The sequence below is a fragment of the Hypomesus nipponensis genome, chromosome 2, assembly GCF_054491055.1.
Source record: "Hypomesus nipponensis isolate SF chromosome 2, ASM5449105v1, whole genome shotgun sequence".
Lineage (NCBI taxonomy): Eukaryota > Metazoa > Chordata > Actinopteri > Osmeriformes > Osmeridae > Hypomesus > Hypomesus nipponensis.
This window is the reverse complement of record NC_140362.1, coordinates 11,125,517-11,146,379: the sequence shown is the minus strand read 5'-3', so window position 1 is coordinate 11,146,379 and position 20,863 is coordinate 11,125,517. Positions and strand designations below refer to the sequence as shown.

The 20,863-nt window shown below is 43.1% G+C and overlaps 1 protein-coding gene across 5 annotated transcripts in view; it reads left to right on the top strand.

The window, feature by feature from the left end:
- Positions 1 to 20,863, top strand: part of col14a1a (collagen, type XIV, alpha 1a) — a 73,463-nt gene that overhangs the window by 6,267 nt on the left and 46,333 nt on the right. For 4 of the 5 annotated variants that reach the window (XR_014766654.1, XM_084705641.1, XM_084705625.1 and 1 more), the window contains exons 4-14: positions 1,248 to 1,391; positions 1,635 to 1,724; positions 16,004 to 16,156; positions 16,501 to 16,620; positions 16,762 to 16,926; positions 17,275 to 17,439; positions 17,662 to 17,816; positions 18,257 to 18,386; positions 18,565 to 18,710; positions 19,004 to 19,133; positions 19,553 to 19,692. Coding sequence is in view for 4 of the 5 variants with exons in the window: in XM_084705641.1 (XP_084561767.1) it covers positions 1,248 to 1,391; positions 1,635 to 1,724; positions 16,004 to 16,156; positions 16,501 to 16,620; positions 16,762 to 16,926; positions 17,275 to 17,439; positions 17,662 to 17,816; positions 18,257 to 18,386; positions 18,565 to 18,710; positions 19,004 to 19,133; positions 19,553 to 19,692 (1,538 nt within the window). In the remaining variant the exon portion in view is untranslated. Of the gene's footprint in view, positions 1 to 1,247; positions 1,392 to 1,634; positions 1,725 to 9,362; positions 9,450 to 16,003; positions 16,157 to 16,500; positions 16,621 to 16,761; positions 16,927 to 17,274; positions 17,440 to 17,661; positions 17,817 to 18,256; positions 18,387 to 18,564; positions 18,711 to 19,003; positions 19,134 to 19,552; positions 19,693 to 20,863 lie in introns of those variants that run through there. The other variant, XM_084705633.1, reaches the window with a different exon arrangement.

Genomic DNA, 20,863 nt, shown 5'->3' with positions numbered 1-20,863 from the left:
AAACAAAAGCATATATTTAGGGTTAGCTGAGTATTGGTTCTTTATCTACAGACACTATATGAAGGGCCTGTCAAAATAAGGTAATAATACACTTTGTTAATAGTAAATAATATATTCAACCAGGCCAGCTAGCTTGGGCAGTGTACAGCCGACTCTGGCTATATGTGTTCACTGTGCCAGGTCTTCCGTAAAGTGGAACAGATGCCAGATCCCAGATCACAGCGCAGAGTCAACCGCAGCATATCATCAGGTTGATCATGTTTCTGAAGAAAGACCTGTCCGCATCAGTGAAGTGCGGTCTCCCTCGCTGGCTACTCTCACTCAGTCTCCCTCCCTTGTTCCCCCTCTGTCTCATCAGGCAGGTCTTCAGGACCACCCAGTGGAGTTTTAGAAACACACACACAACTGCACACGTGTACGCACGTTCTAAAAGTCTCGTATTGCATTTTCAAGTATGAGGGGAAATATCTTTGCATTGTACCGTGTGTGGTGATATTATAGAATGAGGTTAGGCACACTACTGTTCTGAGAATCTACATCAACTCTCTATGCTGTCTTGACTTGCAGACTTGCATTTACTGCTGTGTGTCAGCATATTAGCATGGATTTCTTTGCAATGATTCACAGAATCAATGCAGAATTCTAGTCTATTCGTATTTGTCTGGCCACTCCTGACTTGACACTTTCAACACCCCTCTGGAGCAAGTAGTGTGATTGGAGCTGATAAAGCAGGCCCAGTCCATCTGTCTATCGATCTCCACAGGGCTGGGGGATCTGAATGAGCCTAATTGGTCAATAATGTGACCTGAAGTCCACTACACAGTAGATGTGCTTGCCAAGGTCTAGATGAGAAGAATGGATAGGAATAGAAAGGAGAGGACAGGAGAAGAGAGGATAGGGTGTTTGTATGTAACCCTAAATGTATTGTTGATTTTACATTTCTTGCTATGATTAGTAACTTAGTTATTTCCTCACAACAGACGCAATGCTGATGCGTGCTGCATCAGTAGCGATCACCTTTGGTTTTAGCTCTGCCCTCAATGCCCAACACACACAGCTCCAAACACACATACACACACAGGCTACTGGCAACAAGACTCCCAGTAGTCAGTCCACTGTTGTACACAACAATGCTTGACATTGAAACTCCCTGTGCCTGAACGTGTAATGAACCACTGATTGCTTTGTTAACAGTAATGAAACATGGAGGTAGTGAATACTGATGCCGTTCCTCATTCCTCTACCAGGTGGGAAACAGATCGAGTTGCGCATTCCAAAAGGGGAGAGTAAAGTGGTGATAACAGATTTTGATCCCACAAAGGAATACACGGTCAGTGTCATCGCCCTGAGTGGGAACCAGCAGAGCAAAGCTCTCCAGGGAGACTATACAGGTAGGGGACATCATGTACGTCTCTCTGGCATGGTGGCCTTTTTTGTTGGATTGAAATTTGACTGTTAAAAACGGTTGCTCCTGTTCTCAGTCTATTACCTAAAGGGAGGTGATGGTTTCCCAATGGTATTCTATTCTTCTACCCTATTCTATTCTGTTATTTGTATTCTGTTATGTTCTAATCTTTGGGATTGGAACTGACTCCAGTTTACCTGACTGTAATGTGTGCCCCCTACACCCCCAGCCCAGGATGAAGACCCAGAGGGAGAGGATGCCCAGCCCCCAAAGATGAGTGAACCACCTGGACTTGAACATATCAATGAGATCTCTGGAGGTATGTGTGTGTATGTCTTTCTATTTGCAGGTTCTTTCTCCCTCTCTCAAACACACACACTTTTCAATACCATTCCAATACATTACATTTACTTTCATGGGATGTTAAAGTTAACAAACTTGCCAAGTGGTTTACAGCAGGGAGAGGGGGAAAAATACAATTGCGGCAATACATACAATCATAAAATATGTGCCTCACAAATTTTGTCAATTTGGGGTTATGTACAGAAATTGTATGTATGGTAAAAAAGATTTTTTTTAAGGAAGTGTGGCGGGGAGGTTCGACTACGCCACGCTCACAGATGGGTTGAGAGACCCTTAGTTGGAAATACTATATCCAAGACTTGTGTTCTGTCCAATCAAATGAACTGTACAGAGGCTGTGGTATCAAAAGTATACAAAGTTTTATTTTATACGCAATAGTAAAATCAAATGGTATGTAATGGTACGTTATAAAAATAGTTCACGACAAGCCAAAGCACACAAGGTAAACACATCAAACCACTCCTCAAATCAAACAACTTGAAAACAAAAGATTAAAAAATGTGCGAAAAACTGTGGCAGTCGCTCCACACTCCCTGTGGTAGAAATACCCGTATTAGTTAGATACAACAGCATTAGTACATAAAAAGCTCTGACTGACATTTAACCAAACATACTGACACTTGTCCACCATCAACGTTCACCTGAAAGGATCTCTGAACTACCCAGAGCTAATGCCTAAAGCATTAGGTAAAACCGCCCAGCCACTAATTGCCTCCGGTACACAATTTAAACCTTTGCGGGCCTCATTAAGGAACCAGCACGTCAGCTGTGGGCGGCCTAAAAGCTCCTGGGTCCTAAAGCTACCCGGTTACAGAAGCTTTCTGTAACTGTTTTCCTTTTTTTAGCTTGTCGCCACTCTAGTTTGCTGAGACACAATGAGCTCATGACTCCAAATGAAAGGAAACGGATCTCATTTCAATAGAGTAAAAACATATTTGTCTCTCTTTCTCTCTCTCTTTTACGCTTTTCTCTCTCTCTCTCTCTCTCTCTCTCTCTCTCTCTCTCTCTCTCTCTCTCTCTCTCTCTCTCTCTCTTTCTCTCTCTCTGTCCCTCCCTCCCTCCCTCCCTCCCTCTCTCTCTCTCTCTCTCTCTCTCTCTCTCTCTCTCTCTCTCTCTCTCTCTCTCTTCTCTCTTTCTCTTCCCCCCCCCCTCTCTCTCTCTCTCTCTCTGTCTCTCTCTGTCTCTCTCTTTGTCTTACTCTCTTTCTCTCTCTATCTTCTATCTTTCTATATACCGTATTTCTTCGAATAAACGCTGCAGCGTTTATTAAATAACGTTCATTTTTGGTGCAGCGTTTATTCGAGGGCAGCGTTTATTCGAGGGCAGCGTTTACAGTAATTAGTAAGAGAGATTTCGTGAATTGTAGCTGCAGTACAGCCATAGACAACTTTGTTGCTGGCATTGAATCATGCAAATGAATCATGCAGCTAAAAACGCAGGTTTAATTTAATGTAATTCCTCCTTGTTTATTAGTTGTTTGTCTGGTGCGGTAACTCCCTTTCTCATTGGCTATCAATTAGGTGTGTCTTAAATACAAGTGTTCTACATTGTGTAGAAATTTACATTTATATGTATTCATTTAGCAGACAATTTTATCCAAAGCGACTTTCAAGAGAGAGCTTTACAAAGCGCATAGGTCATTGATAATAACAATAAGATAGCCCAAAAAACATTGCAAGTAGCCAAAACATGAAGCACATATTGTGAACAACCAAAATAAGTGCCAAAGGGAAGAACATGTAGTTTCATGTAGTTGAACAAGTTACAATTAATCAACATGAATCGCTGTAAGTGCAGGTGTACCTGTAGAAAACCAAGCAACAGTAAAAAAAAAAACGCAACGAAACGTTCATACACATTAGCTTTCAAACTGAAAGCTGTGCAGAAAGTTATGTACATGTGTAATAAATACTGGGGTTGAATTTCAGAATTTTTTGGTGCGGCGTTTATTCGAGGGCGGCGTTTATTAAACAACGTTCATTTTTGGTGCAGCATTTATTCGAGGGCGGCGTTTATTCGAAGGAATACGGTATATCTCTCCCTCTCTCTCCCTCTGTCTTTCTTTCTCTCGATCTCTCTGTCTTTCGCCCTCTCTCTTCCCTTCCCGACCAGCTGACTAATGGAAGTATGTTTATTTGGTTGGCAGCAAAATGCCCTCTTTTGCTACTAAATATGTTCCCCCTCTTCTCTATGAAACCTGAGAGTGGAAAGGAATGCATTTGCTGAACTGGGTGGAGATAGTGTGCTATGTGCACCCCTCCAAGCCAAACCCTGATCTCTTTACCATAACGCGAGGGTCGGGGGGATCGATGGCCATCAGACGAAGACTCAGACATGAATCTTCCTGTGGCAGGCTCTCAGAAACTAACTGGTGGTTCTGTGTGAAAGTCTTTGTTTTTACAGTATTGAAAGTCTCTTTGGCAGGCATTTCTTGCTATTAACTCCTGTAAACAGGGGTTTGTTACTGGTTGGTAGGAGGTTACTGATGGAACATTGATGCCGGGAATTGTGGGTACTTTGTAAGAGCATGGATGATTGAGTTAGGTTTCATTGTCCGTTGGAACAATATTGGAAAAATAACTTCACTAGCTGGGTCGGCCTCAGTCGTCCCAATCTCATACGACTCTCCATTTCATGGATGTATTCGCTTTGAGATACTACTGTCGAGGGCCTTGTATCAGACTTAATTATATAACTCACTGTATAGTCTGCAAGGCTGACTAAACTGATGGCCCTTGATGCAAAAACAAAGCAAAAACAATGAACACAGATGTTTGCTTTTAGCTATTAGCTACTGATATCCTAATAGCGTGCCTATTCACTAATTTGTGTCATCATAAAATCGACACAAAGCTTTCATTAGTCGCTGTGACCAAAAATAGTTCTGTTTGGCTAAGTGGTCTATTGGTGAATCTTTCCAGACATCAAAAAACTTCTGGCTGGACGGGATGTGTCTGCTTCCGAACCCACTCTCCCCACACAAAGTAGGAAAGGCCAGATGAAAGGAATGATTGGAAAAAGAGAGAAAGTAATAAAAAGAGGAACGAAGGAGGGTGGAAAGAGAAGGAAGTTTGGAATCAACGACATAAAGAAAGGAAGGAAGTACAGTACTTAGGGGTGTTTTAAGGGATAGGTGTCACTGAGCTAGCATCCCGAAAAGCCATTAGTTTGAGCGCCTGGATCTAGTTGATGCAGCCTTGGGGCAGACTTTGTCTGGACCTGCAGTAGGAGGCCTGACAGATCAGAGGGCACGTCTGTCTCACTCACAAGCATCCCATAATAGGTGTGGGGACTTGGGCCTGATAATGGTCTGGGCTGACATGCTTTGTTAGGGGGCAGGACTGAGAGCCAGGAAGTACTTGGAGTTATTGGTTGTTACTGAGGAATGCACAGACACCTGCTGACAAAGACATTTTACAATTTGTAAAATCTGCTCTTTAATTGTTTCGTTTTGTTGTTGTTATGAGGTTCGTTTTTTTTAAATCATTAAGTATCCTATGCTTGACAGTCATAAGGTCTTGACTCTCTTAATCTCTCACTGATTAAACAACTGTATGAAGTTTCCCTGGAGATTACAGTAATTCAACAGCAGACTACCCACTAATCACTGCACCCATATGGCTAATCCACACAACTCTGTGCCTAGCTGGCCCAGCTAAACTGGTGTACACACCGACCATCATCATGCTTCATCATTCAGCCATCAACATCCAAAATCACTGTAGTGACTGTAGTGAAAGAAATACAGCCATGACCCGATTGTGCTTGTATAAAAGTTATTTTTATATTGAAGCGTAGTCTCTAAAATAAAATGTAATCATTTTTCAATATTTTGTTTGGTTTCCCTATGTAATCAAAGACATTTTTAAGGTTAAGAATTCTTCCCTGCTATTCTACAAAAGCAGTTATTTTGTGAAAATAACTCTTACAGGAAACTTGTTGCTACTTTGCTTCTTTGGGACTAAAGAAACAAACAAAAATTCACAGTCAGCATTGTAGTCAGCAGTGCTTTTTCGTGTCTTGTCCTTGTGCAGAAGGAAGGTGGGGGAAGTGGTGAAGTTCGTTATTACTGTTTGCAAGGTTGCCAGGTTTTTCATGATCAGTGCCGGGGAGGTGTCTGGCAGGTTATTGTTTTGCTTAACATCCCTGACTTTAACAAACTGTAGGAGTGGCCCTGACCCCCCCCCCCTCTCCTTTCCCCCACCAGGTGCAGCAATTGAATATACTGTATATGGTTCTATGACTGGAACATATTTTTCAAATACAAGTTGTGTAATCCCCCATGGGTTCTGTTTATTCTATAAGAAGCCGTTTCATTTACACACACACACATACACACATATATATAACCCGTCCTTCACATATAAAGACTGGCAATCTGATCCAGGGGATGGTTGAAATGGAGGGCAATGGGATTCTCTCCTCATGCATCTTCCCACCACAAGGCACCATCCTGGAGTGCCCCCCCCCATTATTAATAGCCCCCTTAATTTCTTACATGATCATTTATTTTGTCTTTGCCTCCCCAGTCGTGGATCTAATGACAGCCTAGAGTGTTAAAAACCTTCTGACAAAACTGTTTCAAACTGAAACAAACTGAGTTTCAAACTACCTGACCCACAAGGTCAAGTGGGAGAGGGTGAAGAGAGAGACAGAGTGGAGGTGAGGGGGGGAAAGGAGGAAGAAAGGGGGGGGGAGTGAGTCAGAGAGTGAACATGAGGGTCCAACGGTGTGTGTGAGTGAGTGTGTGTGTGTGTGTGTGTGTATGTGTGTGTCTGTGTGTAGGTTGGATGGGGTCATTATGAGACCACAGAGAGTTTTGATGAATAGATGGACAGTCACTGGTAACAGGTGATGTCTGGGGAGGTGGAGTGTGAAGAAGCACCTCTGAAAGCCAGGGACCAGCCGTGACCTCCAATCTTCAGCCTTGAGGGAACAATGCAGAAATACACCCGCAATATATCCAGTCTTTCTGTGTATAACAATAGGAGAACACATTTAAATAGGTAATCCTATTAGTGGATCAGTTCAGTTCTTCTATTTTGTGTTTTGTTTGGTAGTCCTGTTCAGCTCTACATAGTGTTTGTTTGAATGCCACGAGATCTTGCAAGCTGAGATGCTGTGACTCCTCAGTTAAACACTATCAGTATTCTGGAGGAGAAGGTTTGTGTGTGTGTGGGGGGGGGGGGGGGGAGTTAAAGTGGAGTGGGGGGGCTAATCCCACAATGTGTCGTTACCCTACCATTCTCTGGACAAGGACTCATTATCCCAGAGGTCAATTATAATCATCATCCAAGATTCTTCCCCCTTTCCTCACTTCCTGTCTCCCTCTCTCCCCACTCCCCTTAACCTGTCTCAAGTGTTGTGACCGGAGAAGCAGACAGAATACAGAGCAACTGTTCTCACTGCAGGGATTGACAGAAAAGGGACGCTCAGCTTGGATGTTATTAAACACATTTTTTCTGCTTTAAAGGTTACTGTAGCTGTAAAGCTACATACACAGAATGTGTCAGACTGAAAGTGTAGTGCCAGATGTTTTGTCAAAGGTAACTGTCATAATGGTGCTTTGCAGCTCCTTCAAAAAAGGCTTTATTCACAATTGGATGAGGTTACATTTTAACCAAAGATAGAAAAAATAGTTAACTACTCTTTGGCTAATAAGAAACTATGGAAATGCAAATACAAATTGTTTTGAAGTCAGTCTGTGCGTGTGTATGTGTGTATGTGTGTGTGCCTTGGGGTGCTTGTGTGCTTGTGTATGTGACTGTGTCTGGTTTGTGTTTTAGTGTCCATGGGACAGAGGCTTGTGTTGTGGTCATATAGTATGAATGAGTGTGTATTTAATGTATTTGCTAACATGTCTTTGAATAGGGAAGGAACACTCCCTGCCTTCCCTACAAAGATGGAAGTGAACTAGCCAGTGAACTTTAAACATGTCTCGTTTCTTGGACACAGCTGTTTCTTGTTGTTTTTCAGGCAATGCTGTTTCAAACAACTGCTTTCCTGTTAAACTCTGATTTCTGGTCTGTTGCCACAGTTATTTGTTATGTGAAAACACTCAACTAATCAATATTAATCTCCCACCTTACAGTGCCGGATCCAGGGGGGTCTGGGGTGGACTGCACCCCCCCCCCCAGATTTCTGCCGCGCCCCCCCCAAGCTCCTTCTGACTTCAGCCAATATGGTTACATGTTGAAGTTATGAAAAAGTCTGTTAGTGCTTTCAGTAATATGCTTTCTTTTTTTTTTTACCAATCTTTTAAAAAGATTCCCCAGTGATTGTCTGGTTGATAATGGGCAACGTAGGTTAGAGCTCCGCATCCACGTTTACCGATAAAAGTGAAATCAACCTCGAATCTCTTGCCACTCACTTGTTCTCGAAGTTATGTATATCGGTCTTTTGTGGAGGATTTTTGACGAATAGTAAAGTTTAGCATTGGTGTTTAATGTTAAACCCTGGAATTTCATACTTCTGTTTCAGTTTTAATCTGTTTTCGTAGAAGATACACAGGTTAAAGACGTTTACAGTAGGCTAGTCTTTTAGCTTCGTTAGCCGTCGATTGTTCTTTGCGTGCGTGTTTGTACCAACAGAGAAAAACCTTTTATCATGCATCAATTTCTGATCCCCAAACCATCTACTACTGCCCCTGCTACAAGGGATATTAAACTCATAGCCTACTCCAGAGCAGGCAGAGCGTGCTGGTCCTAGTGGAAGCACTTCCCTGTCTCTCGGTACCAACGTTACCGCTGCTGTGGTTGAAGGCGAGCATGGTTTGAATGACAGCAATCCAATGCAGCCTGTTCTGCAAACGTGCACATTTTAGCCAAGGTAGGCATCGCACTCATAGGCCTACTTTGTTAGAGTACTCAGCCAAGCTACATGCATGTTTCTGCTTACCCTGACGATAATTTGGAGCCAGAAATGATAGACATCACCTTCATAGACAAGGTCTTTACCAAAGGAAACGGCGGCGGTTTAATTTACATAGAGCTCAAAAAACTATTTTGCACTCAAATTAATGCCCAAAGATTTTGCTCGCGCGGTGCGCGCGCTCGCACTGTGGACGATCCTATATCCAGCATCACACCAAACCCAGGATATTCAGGGAGTGCAGCTGCACTAGGGCCCGTGGCGAAAGGGGGCCCGTCCTCGATCTTAAGTGAGAACTATACCTGAAGAACTGACCGGGCCCCTCGCTCCGCGTAAATCACAGAAAGGTTAACACATGATCCAGTCCAATCAATTCACAAACGTCTCTCAATTATGGTGTCAGTTATTCTCACCTGCCCAATAAACATTTTAACAATAGTCAGTTTTAACAACAGCAAATAGCCTAATTCATATTTCCTCATTTGCCTTTTGCTGAATGAAACGAATCTCGTTTTTATTAAGTAATATTGTCTGGGTAATATGTTGTCAACGCCCACCCACACGTTGTGATCGTTTGCCATCCTGTTGTGTTGCATTGCCTTGTGTGTTGAGTAATTGCAGTTAAGTTACCCCATGCCCTTCATTCAAAAACACAAAGGTGGCTGTAGGAAGCGGCACGAACGCAAAGAGCAGGATGAAAGGGTGGCAACGCTGGCAAAATTATCTTCATTTGGATTTGTGGCGAGGTGTTCAAGAGGACGCTATGTCTGACCCCCAGCCCAACAGCAATGCGTGAAACTCAGCCACCAGGGTAGGCTAACATTTACTGTCTTGTATAGCCTATTGAATGCATTAAGACATGGCTATTAAACGTCATTAAATGCACATATAGGCACAAGGCAGCAGCCAGGTTAGATATTGAAAACAATGTGCAGGATGTTGTTGGAAAATAGCTAACGCTAGATAGGCTAATCAATCAATTCACAATGTGTATTGTAATAAGCAGTGTTGGGAAAGTTCACTTTCTACATGAACTAGTTCAGTTCATAATTCAAAATGTTGAACTAATTTAATTCTCCAAATTACGAACTAAGTTAGTTCAGTTCTTTTTTTCAATATGTGGCTGCCGGGTTGGGTAACCCTATACACAAGACTGTTAACTGTGTGTTTTTAGCCTGGAAGTCGCTAGAAATCTGGCACCTTATTAAACAAAATTAAAAAGAGTAAACGCGCCATTCACAGACACCAGAATGAATGCGTCTACTGCAAAGTATCGTTCACCAGGCAGTAATACAGTAGGCTACGTTCAGTTCACGTTCACCAAAATTATGAGCAAGTTCATGAACGTGTTCAGACGCAACACTGATAATAAGTACATTTCCATGCGCCTCGCTAAGATCAACACTCAATAATTTCGACCGACGATAGGTCGGTTAAGGGGCCCGTTGGTGAGATCTGCACTCGGGCCCGCCAAGTCATTGTTACGCCGCTGGTTAAGCCCCGAATGTTTATAACGTATGGCTCCGTGCCTGATTAACACTCGGATCGTGAAGCAGACTCAAATATGCTAACATAATGGTTATATAAAAAATTATACAACCCCCTTCCGTTATCATGATGCCCCCCCAGAAATGTTCACTGCCCCCCCAGTCAAAGCAGGCTGCATCCGGGCCTGCCACCTTAGTAAAACCTGTGCATAGTTTAGTGTGTTTTTCTGCCCACTAATAAGATCACTTTAGTAATGGTCACTCAAACTCCAACATAAATAAATTATCTAAGCAACAACAAAGTAGGCCAACATCATTATCTGTAATCATCAATAAGGAACATAACATTCAAAACAATTATAATATTTTGGAAAATGCTAATCTTTATGAAAAACAGCCAACCATAGCGTTATTTCAGTATACATGGCCTCTACCAATTATGCACATTATCCATTGCATTACATTACACAAGACATTTTGATAAATGTAAGACAGTTAAATAAATAATTATTCTTTGACATTCTCAAGATCCCAGAAAGTTTTGCTGACTGTTTCTTTAACTACAGCAATCTCAGTCCCTGAGAAACAATCAGGCCAGAGGAAAAAGAAATAAATAACGTTGCAGATTACAATAAACTCCATCTGATCCCCAACAAAACGGAGGTCATCCATAAATCATTCTTGTCAAGGGGAAATACTTGTTAATAAAATGAAGTTTGAAGGAAAGGAAAGAAGGGAAGAAATGCCCTTAAACACATTAACAGGATAAAGGCTCCCTACTTTGAATGATTAAGTGGAGAAAAATATGCCATCAATGAATTTCAGGGTTTGACAGAATCATTTAGTAGGAGTGGAGGGAGAAGCCAGGGCAGCGATATACACCGCCTGATGGATTTTCCAGTAGGGCAGACCCGCTGTGCCGAGCAAGCCTGTGTGACCCGGGGGGACAGGATTACACTGTAATCATTGCTGTTTTCAATTAGTCTGGTCTGGAATCTGTGTGTAGGCGGGACCATGCCCCCTCGTTACTGTTCTGTCACAGGCAACGGTCAGTGATATGACCTGACTGGTGTCTGTCTGTCTGAATGTCTGTCTGACAGTCTGTCTGTCTTTCTATGTCTGCCTGATAGTGTGTCTGTCTGTCTGTCTGTCTTTCTGTCTATTTGTCGGACAATCTGTCTGTCTGTCTGTCTGCCTGTCTGTGAGACAGTCTGTCTGTCTGTGTGCTGTTCTCTTTCTGACAGAAAAGGATGTGAGAAGCCTTTGTGCAAGTGTGAAAGCAGGGAACTACAGTCAAGGACATTGTCACATTCACAGCCACATTGTTTCATTCAATCGCTGACATAAATTCAATTGCCCACTGCCACACACATGGCCAGACAAACGGAGTCAGACCTGAAACTGGAGAGTTTACGTGGTTATGTCATTGTCTGCACTGTGCAGTGTGTATGGATGAAGTTGACTGATTAAGTATGCATGCAGTGCTTCACAAAGACGGCCTTTCTTTCTTCAGGCTCTGCCTCTCGGGGCATAGAAGAGGTTCCCAGAGGCTTGGCTTGTGTCATAGGCATCACAGGCAGGCCTATTCACAGTGGCTCTTGTGTCAGACTGAGGGAGAATAGGCAGCAGCCTTGCTGTAGTAGCTACTTCTGCATGGAGGCTGACTCAGGGTTCTGAAAGGATTTAAAAGTACCTATGATTTTCTGACACCTTTCTTTCTATTCTCTTCCTCTTTCTCTTTTTCTCTTTTTCTCTTTCTCATTGTCTTTCTCTCACAGACACCCACAGAACTAGCATGGTGTTTCTGTTAGTGTTCTGTACTGTAGAGTTATACTGAATACTGGATCCCCTAAACCCACTCTAATAACTTGAACCAATTAGTATTCCAATCTTGAGACAAACAGCAGATTGTTCATTCTCAAAAGGCCCCCGTGTCTGTGACATGGCAAACAGAACATTCCATTCCAGTATGGCGGCAAAAAAAGGCTTGGTCTGTTTTTATATTTGTTGTTTGCATAGAGCCTATCCCTGAGCCCACTGCAAAAGTCTTTCTGCAGTTTTACTTCTTATTAGACTTTGTTATTAGATATTATTTTTTGCTTGTGTTCCAGCATTCATCTAGAACAATCTTTTTTTCTGAATTTAGCACGATTTAGCATTTGTCTGTTATTTAGACAGCACATACACTTGTTTCTATGTAGATCACCATGAACCAGAGGCTGTTTTGTGTACTTTTTTGTGGTGAGACATGCAGACCTGTTAACTGAGTGTTGTTAAGGCCAGGACTTCCCCTCCTGTCTTCTCCAACCAGTAGGCGCTGCAGCGCTCTTAAGGACCTTCCACTCACAGGATTACATTCTAAATCCCTTGTCTCCTTGACCGCATGGAACTAAAGAAAACACACTTTCTCGCACACACATACCTACACACAAACATACACACACCTATAAAAACACACGCACACCACCCGAAATCACACCGTCTCTCACACACATACCGACATGCACACAGTCCAGCCTGCTGTGTTTGATGTGTGGGCTAGGCCCTGGAAGGCCCTGCTATTATCACCACACCAAACAACTAGCTGTCCTTTCATGTCCTGCTGCAGTGGTGTAGGGCACCAGCTTCCCATTGGGAGCAGTGAGCAGACAGAGGAGCGCAGAGCTACTGGGGCTTTTAGCCAGGGTCCTTGAAATTAGGCTCAGTTAAGTCCCCGATGCGTCAGCCTTTCATATCTGGTTTTGCTGTATCATCATTTAAAGGAGTAGGAAGTTTGGTGTTTAGTCTCGTTAACGTGTCTCTAAGAGTCTCTCTGCCTTGTCTGCTTTGTTGCGGTAAGTGATTGGAGGCTGAGGGAAAACAGGAAACGATGGGCAGCTTTTGTTCCCGGGGTGTGGTATGTGTGAGCGTGGGTGCATGTATGCCCGTGTGTGTGGAAGGCTCGTCTGTGTGTGTGTGTGTGTGTGTGGGGGGCCCGTATGAGGGTGTGTGCTTGTGTCGCTGTTGAAATAAATAGACGGTAATCCCCTTACCCCCCCATCTGTCTCAAAAATGAAATGTGCCATGAGCCACAGGTACAGAGAGACCTTCAGGATGATAATACCATCAAATGAGCCACAAAGTCATTCATCCTAAGATAATGAATTTCCCCCGACACTGTTGACATTCATATACAAAAATCGACATTGTTGTTTTTAATTGACTTCTTTTAGGAGTCACCAATCTGGGGAATGGTGGAAAAACCGTCAAGGCGGCAGAGTTTCTCTTCAAAGCCTCAATCTCGACTGGCTCTCAAGCCCTAGGACCGACCGTACAACATCCATAGAGTGGAGTTTAATAATGTTGTCATTGTCATGTCTTGTTCACGTCTCTCCCTCTCTTCTGTTCCCCAGAGCATTGTGTTGTATGCTGCGGCTGTTTGTGGGAAAACCCACTTGGTGATTAATCATCACAGCAAAGCACTGCTGGAGATCAAGGGGATTCTGTTTTCACACCTGCTATTGTACAGCGCATCACATCTGAGGAACCATTTACAGGTTTAGTTTCCTGTGCTACGTTGCAACCTTCTTCACCCGACACAAGCTATAGGCCCCAGGGAGAGTGCGCTATAGCTGAGTTTAGCATGGCTATCCTTACAAAAAAGCCTTACTTACCTACCCTTACTTTTTTTGTACTAAGTAAACTGAATTGGCCTACTTTTTAGGTCATTTAGTACACTTTAAGGTACACTTATTGTGTATTTCAAGGTTTACTTTTGAATACTGCAAATTTGCATGTGTAGTGCACTTTCAGTTCATCAAGTATACCTCCTAAAGTACTTCCAAGTATACTTTGCAATACTTTCAAGTGCACTTTCATTTAATGTAAGTACTTCAAGAAGTAAGCTTTTAAATTTAATTTTATTATTACTTTTTAATGTATTAAAATGTTTAAGGGCCCCTCAGACGCCTCAGATCTTAATCACTTGGCGAGAATGGGCCCTCACAACATTTCCCTGTAGATTCTTAGCTGACAGAAAGCTATTCACTACTTAAGCTAAAATCTGGCTTGAATCCAGCTGTTCTTATGAAATATAACATATAATATATATATGTCATTTAACTCAAGGTTACAATGGTAAACCAGCACAACAATGACAATTACCACGCGACAAAACACTACATTATAAGCAGACGCATTTAAGAAACAAAATTCACGAAGTTACATTTGTATTTCGAAACAAACGGCAAACTTATCAGCAATTTTTAACACTATTTACCGCCTTGCATCATGGGAATTGACTAGCCAATGAGCCACACTATCTTCATTATTTCACGTCGTTATTTCGTTCTTCAATCAGTTTGACAGTATAACCTTCAAATGCATAATGCAACCCTTCTGTCTGCTTCTTTCTCAAGTAGCTTTTTAGTTTTTTCCATTTATATCAAAAGTGAACTATTTTCTAAGTATACTTCTCAAAAGTGAACTATTTTCTAAGCATACTTCTTAAAAGTATATCAAAAGTGAACTAAAAGTGTACTATTCATATTTTAGTATACTTATAATATACTTTAATATACTTTTTTTTGTAAGGGTAGCACCAGACCTGTAATCTCAGAGCTCAGGGAAAATGGATGTTGGCTGCATGGCTAATGAGACATGCAAGTAAAATTGAAGAGCACTACTCTACAGCTTGTTCTTTTGAGTCAATCTCTCAATCTCTAATTATCACAATGTCCCAGCAGGCTTATCAGTGGAGATGGTCGGAACAAAATGGCACAGTTTGCTCACATTTCCAGACAGACTGAGTTGAATGACCATGGTGTAATGCTAAGAGACAGATTATTTCTCTGTTTGCTGATAATACGGAAAGCAAAGAAAGGGAGTACACTTGAAATGATGACATTGACCTTTCTTGCCCGGAACGTGCTGTCATCTCCACTTGGCTGATTCCTTTTAGATCAGTGTCGTTTTCATTAAAATGCATAACATTCTCATTTTGTTGGTGCTTTGGTATCCATGGAGTTACGTAATCAAGCAGCCAGCTAGTTAAAATGGACAGTTCATTCAGATTGTTAGAGGGCCAAATCATCTCACCATCCAGCCTGCCAGTTTTTAGGAACCTGACACATAGCAACCAACATAAACTCCTCCAAACTCCAGCCAAATTCCTTTTAGAACAGTTTACAGCTCCAGGGAAGGTTGGGATGGGACATCAGTGTTCGGCAGCCCTGTTCCTCCCTAAGCTACTTCAGCAACCATCCATCACCCTGGAACAGGAGTGTGTGTTTATCCAACTCCAGACTTTATCCCTCACTTCTTTGGCTGTCTCACTGACACAATCTAACGCACACATACAAACACACACACATGCACACATACACACACATACACACACACACACACACACACATTCTGTCTCATTAAAGCTCTACTGGATCTGGACAGTCTTCACAATGCCAGACTCCCTATCTCGGCAGTCTGTGGTTCTTAGAAGAAATGGTCCACAGAACATGAACTTAAAATGGATAGATTCGCATAAAGCTACAACAATGCTTTGTGTCATTAAACTGTGTGATAAATGTGCTGCTCTGGCAGCCACTGTTCTGCATGTTCAATAAAGATATCCTGATCATCCAACTTTAAAATGTGTGTCTTGTCTTACATTTTGAAAACCTACTTTTGTCATTATTCAAATAACTCCTTGGACTGTTTTGAAGCTGCACACCAAAATACAAAATAGTTTGTTTCCCTCAGCAGTGTTTGTCTACAGGATGTGCTTGGATTGAATGATGGTATGTAGTATGTGCAGATCTGCGTAGACATTGTATTGTATTGCATTCATGTCATGTATATGTCATATTCTGCCTCCTCTCCTCCGTGCTCTTCTGTGCTGTAGAGCCATTTGTGTGCAAGACAGCGGCCATTGCTGACATTGTCATCTTGGTGGACGGCTCATGGAGTATTGGCAGGATCAACTTCAGATTGGTCCGCATGTTTCTGGAGAACCTTGTCAAAGCTTTCAGTGTGGGCATCGACCAGACCAGGATAGGTGAGCCCTTGATTTCAAAAGCTTACTCTTGCTTCCTTTAACTAAATGATAAGTGTTACTAGTGTATCAGTTCCTGATACTTCTATTTCCTCTTGCTAACTATAATTGTCTGTAGCTAACTCTCACTTTCTGCTTCTCCAATATAATCCCTCACAATTCACTCACTCTCATTACCTGTAGCTAACACTGACTAGCTCACTGTCATTTCCTGTATTTATATCTCACTTTCTGTAGCTGACTCTCACTTCCTGTAGCTAAATAGTAACATATCCAGGAACAAGATGTGTTAAATAATTGTTTTACATGAATAAACCCGAAAGTATGTGTGTGTGTGTGTACTGTAGGTCTGGCCCAGTATAGTGGGGACCCAAGGATCGAGTGGCATCTGAATGCCTTCACTACCAAGGACGCTGTGATTGATGCTGTCAAGAACCTGCCATATAAGGGTGGAAACACTCTCACAGGTACACGCATTATTTTTCCAAACATGCTGTCTGAATGTGCCAAACATTCGGGTGAACCACACCTGCCAATGTCAGTTTTTTTAGGAACACGATACAGTAACGCCAGCATGAATTCAATTCTATACGTGTACCACTACTCAGGCCTGGCGCTGACCTATATCTTGGAGAACAGCTTCAAGGCAGAGCATGGCTCCCGGCCCGGAGTTCCCAAAGTTGGGATCCTGATCACGGATGGGAAGTCCCAGGATGACGTCATCCCCCCTGCGGAGAGCCTGAAGGCGGCTGGCATCGAGCTCTTCGCCATCGGTGAGACACGCGGTGCTGCGGGGTCACGCAGACATGCCTCCGGCCTCAGGCTAGAGATGCCCGCTGTTAAAACACATTGTTGGTCTGTCACATATGTTGTCAAGCCTTGTTTTGTGCTGGCTGACACATTTGGATGAAGCCATTTGGATTTCATCCTCCAAGGGTTTTGTACCACAGTGAATGTATCGTAAGAGACCGTTTTATCTTGATGTGTACAGGACCACACAACAGTCATTGTCATGAAAAACCTGCTTTCTGTCAACATATCTGATAGAGAAAAAGAAAACACATTACCGTCACCATCTTCTTCCTATGTGGTTTCTTCCTTTCTCCCTTCTCCCTGTCCAGGCGTGAAGAATGCCGACGAGAACGAGCTGAGGTCCATCGCCACGGAGCCGGACGACACTCACGTCTACAATGTGGCTGACTTCAGCATCATGAGCTCCATCGTAGAAGGCCTCACCATGACAGTGTGCGACGGCGTGGAACAGCAGGACAAGGAGATCAAAAATGGTTTGTCTCCCAGTCAGGATATGTGGACTTGCTAACGTGTCGACGATCTTCCTAATATGCATAATAATGGTCATCTTCACCTACGTTGGAGTACTGCTACCCTTCACCTCACTTGGAAGATGGTGCACAGATCACAGTCCACTCATACCCTCTTACACAATAGATACACATACACACACACACCCGTGACTGTATCCACTAGCTGATTCTTTATCCCTGCAGTTGTGCCCTCCGAGGAGCCGTCAGGCACCCCTAGTAACCTAGTGACCTCGGAGGTCATGGCCCGGAGTTTTCGAGTCTCCTGGAGCCACGCCCCTGGCCGTGTGGAGAAGTACCGCGTCGTCTACTACACCGAGAAGACGGGTAGACCAGAGGAGGTGACAGTGCACGTACACACACACACGCACTTGTTTCCTTCCCTACACCTCCATTCGGTCATCCAGCAGCCAATGTGTGCTGATGTGTTTATCGTTATTTATGTGACTTTTAGTCATTTCCTGTACACACTTATACACTTGTGTACTCCACTTACTTGATGGAGTCCAGATGCATGTGGGAGGGGGGCGGGTGCGGGTGCGGGGGCGTACGAGGAATCATTTCTAAATCCGCAGCACGAATCTCGTTGAGCAGATATCCTCAGATCAGATTAGAAGGGGCCAAGTGTGCAGTTTCTCTCCCAGTGCACTACAGAGGAGGACATTCTGTCACACGTTAATCCCTCCTACAATCTTTTTTTTTTTCACCCCCTTACTTTCTACTTCTCTCTTTAATCTCTCTTCCTCATCCTCGCCCCCTTTTGCTCCGGTCGTTTCCACAGGCGGTTGTGGAAGGCAGCGAGAGCTCGGTGGTCTTGCAGCACCTCAGCGCTCTGACAGAGTACCAGGTGGCTGTGTTCGCCGTGTATGCTAGTTCCGCCAGTGAGCCGCTCAGAGGCTCAGCGACCACATGTAAGATCCCACGCCTGCCGCCTGGCGTCCCACAACTCACACACGCGCTCACTCAAGGGCCGAATGATGAAGAAGCTGAACTGTCCTGTTGGCTCTGGTCAAACCTCATGTTCCGGCTCTGCTTTGTGTGTGTGGGGGCTTGTGTGTGTGTGTGTGTGTGTATGCATTTTCGTTTTAGTGGCCCTTACCAAGGCCAATGGACTGGAGCTGTATGATGTTACCCACAATTCCATGCGTGCACGCTGGAGCAAAGCAGAGGGCGTGTCCGGGTACATGATCCTCTATGCGGCGCTGACCGACGACGGAACCTCCGGCGAGAAAGAGGTGAACCTCTGAGCACTTTGAGATTTGTTTCAAATGTAAAGTGCGTTACAAATAAAATGTATTATTATTATTATTATTATGAACCTCCCAACGTGTGTGTGTGTGTGAACAGTTTTGCATGAGTAATTACAATTTTGTGTGTGTGTGTGTGCAGTTTTGTGTGTGCAGATGTATGTGTGTGCAGTTTATGTACCGAGGCGTTAGGGTTTATCTTCCTGGTAGACGTAAACAATGTCCTTCAGATAAGGACATTAAAGGGTTTCAGCTAATCAAATCCCCTTCTGTCCTGCCAGGTGAGGGTGTCAGAGACAGTGTCTGACCTGGAGTTGGAAGGGTTAACTCCAGACACAGAGTACACCGTGTCGGTTTACGCTATGTACGGAGAGGAAGCCAGCGACCCCATCAACAACCAGCAGACCACCTGTGGGTGACCTCTGACCCTCTCCTGACACACTGGATTGTACCAGAACCTTCTTTGAGGCCTGGACTCAACATTGGTTTCATGAATAATTGGCATCTGTAAAAGTACACAAAGGCTCATGAGTAATCATTTGCCTTCCTGTATTGAACCTAACAACCAATGCATTATCAGACTCCATGTTAGGCAGGATTGGATAGAACTATTCAAGGTTACTTCTTCCAAAGCACATGAATAAGGTTTCACTTGACTTAGCATGTAAATCACAAGTACTTCCCAGCCACATAATTGTAATTACAAACTTAAGCAAGTCTTACTGGTGTCGCAACATGCCATAGACATCAGGTGTGCTAGAAAAAGTGTGCCAGACACAAGCTCCATTCCTTGTGATGTTGAGTGTTGGTTGATTGTGCTCCATTCGCAGTGCCCCTGACTCCACCCAGGAACCTGCAGTTCTCCGACATTAACCACAACTCAGCCAGGCTGACCTGGGAGGCGGCGGCGAGGGAGGTCGTAGGTTACCGCATCATGTACGTCAAGACAGATGGACTGGTGACAGAAGAGGTGATCCTCATGCTCTATATTCTGGAACTCTGGAGATGGCACATTGACATATACATACCATTCTCTCTCTCTCTTTCAATTCAATAACATTTCAGTTGCTTCATTGGCATGTTAGTAATAGTATGCATACATACATACAGTTGTGGCCATAAGTTTTGGCAATGACAAATGTTGTGTTTTGCAAAGTTTGCTGGTTCTGTATTTTAGGAAAAGGTTTTCACATGTTTATATAGAATACTGGAACTGGAATACAGTAAGGCAGATTTCATATTTTTTTAAGCTTTTTTGGGGCAAACATTTTCAATATATGCAAATAGTCCCCTCTTTTACAGCAGTGTATGAAGAATGATAGTGATTTCACTTGGCTAGAACTAGTTCAGACTCTCCCCTGTGCTGATGATATGACTTACTGAAACTATGTTAGCAGTCATTTTATGCCAAGACCCAGCAAGCTTTGCAAACACAAAATGTATGTCGCTCTCAATACTTTTGGCCATGGCTGTACACTCATACATAAACACCTATATATATAGACATACACTATATGTATATATACACACACACTATAGATTCAAATAATCATTACATGAAGTGTAAATAATAGAGTTCAGAAATTGTTCTACTCCATGCAAAATGCTTTGTTCCCATGGCTGTCCATGAGGGGATGGCAGGTTTCCACATGCACTTGCTGTCAAATTTGAACAGTTAGGCTTGTCCCTTAATAAGTAAACAAATGAAAATTAAATGTAAGTAAACCATTTTCTCTCCATTTAAAGTTCCACATTCTTGTGTACAATTTAGGAGAAGTATGTTGTTTTGTTGATCTTCTATTTTAAGTTCACATACTGGTAGGAAAGGGAGCTCCACCTCTCCCTGTGAGCAGAGAAAGCCTCTCCTCCTTGGGTAGTCTGGTCTGCCTGTGATGGCCTGTTTCTGTTTCCAGACTGTGCTCACTGAGTCTGTTCATAGGGTTGGGGTTGGGGTTTTCCTTGGTTTTTGATCAGACACAGTGGTCAGGTAGTCTGTCACTGTGAACTTGTTTTTTTTGTTACTTCTTTCCAATAGATTTTCTTTGTCTTTCCTTGTAGTTTTATCTTTCTCTCACTCTCATTTTCTCACTCTTCACATACACTTTTTCATGCGTTTTAAATAGTGTGTGTGTTTGTGTGGC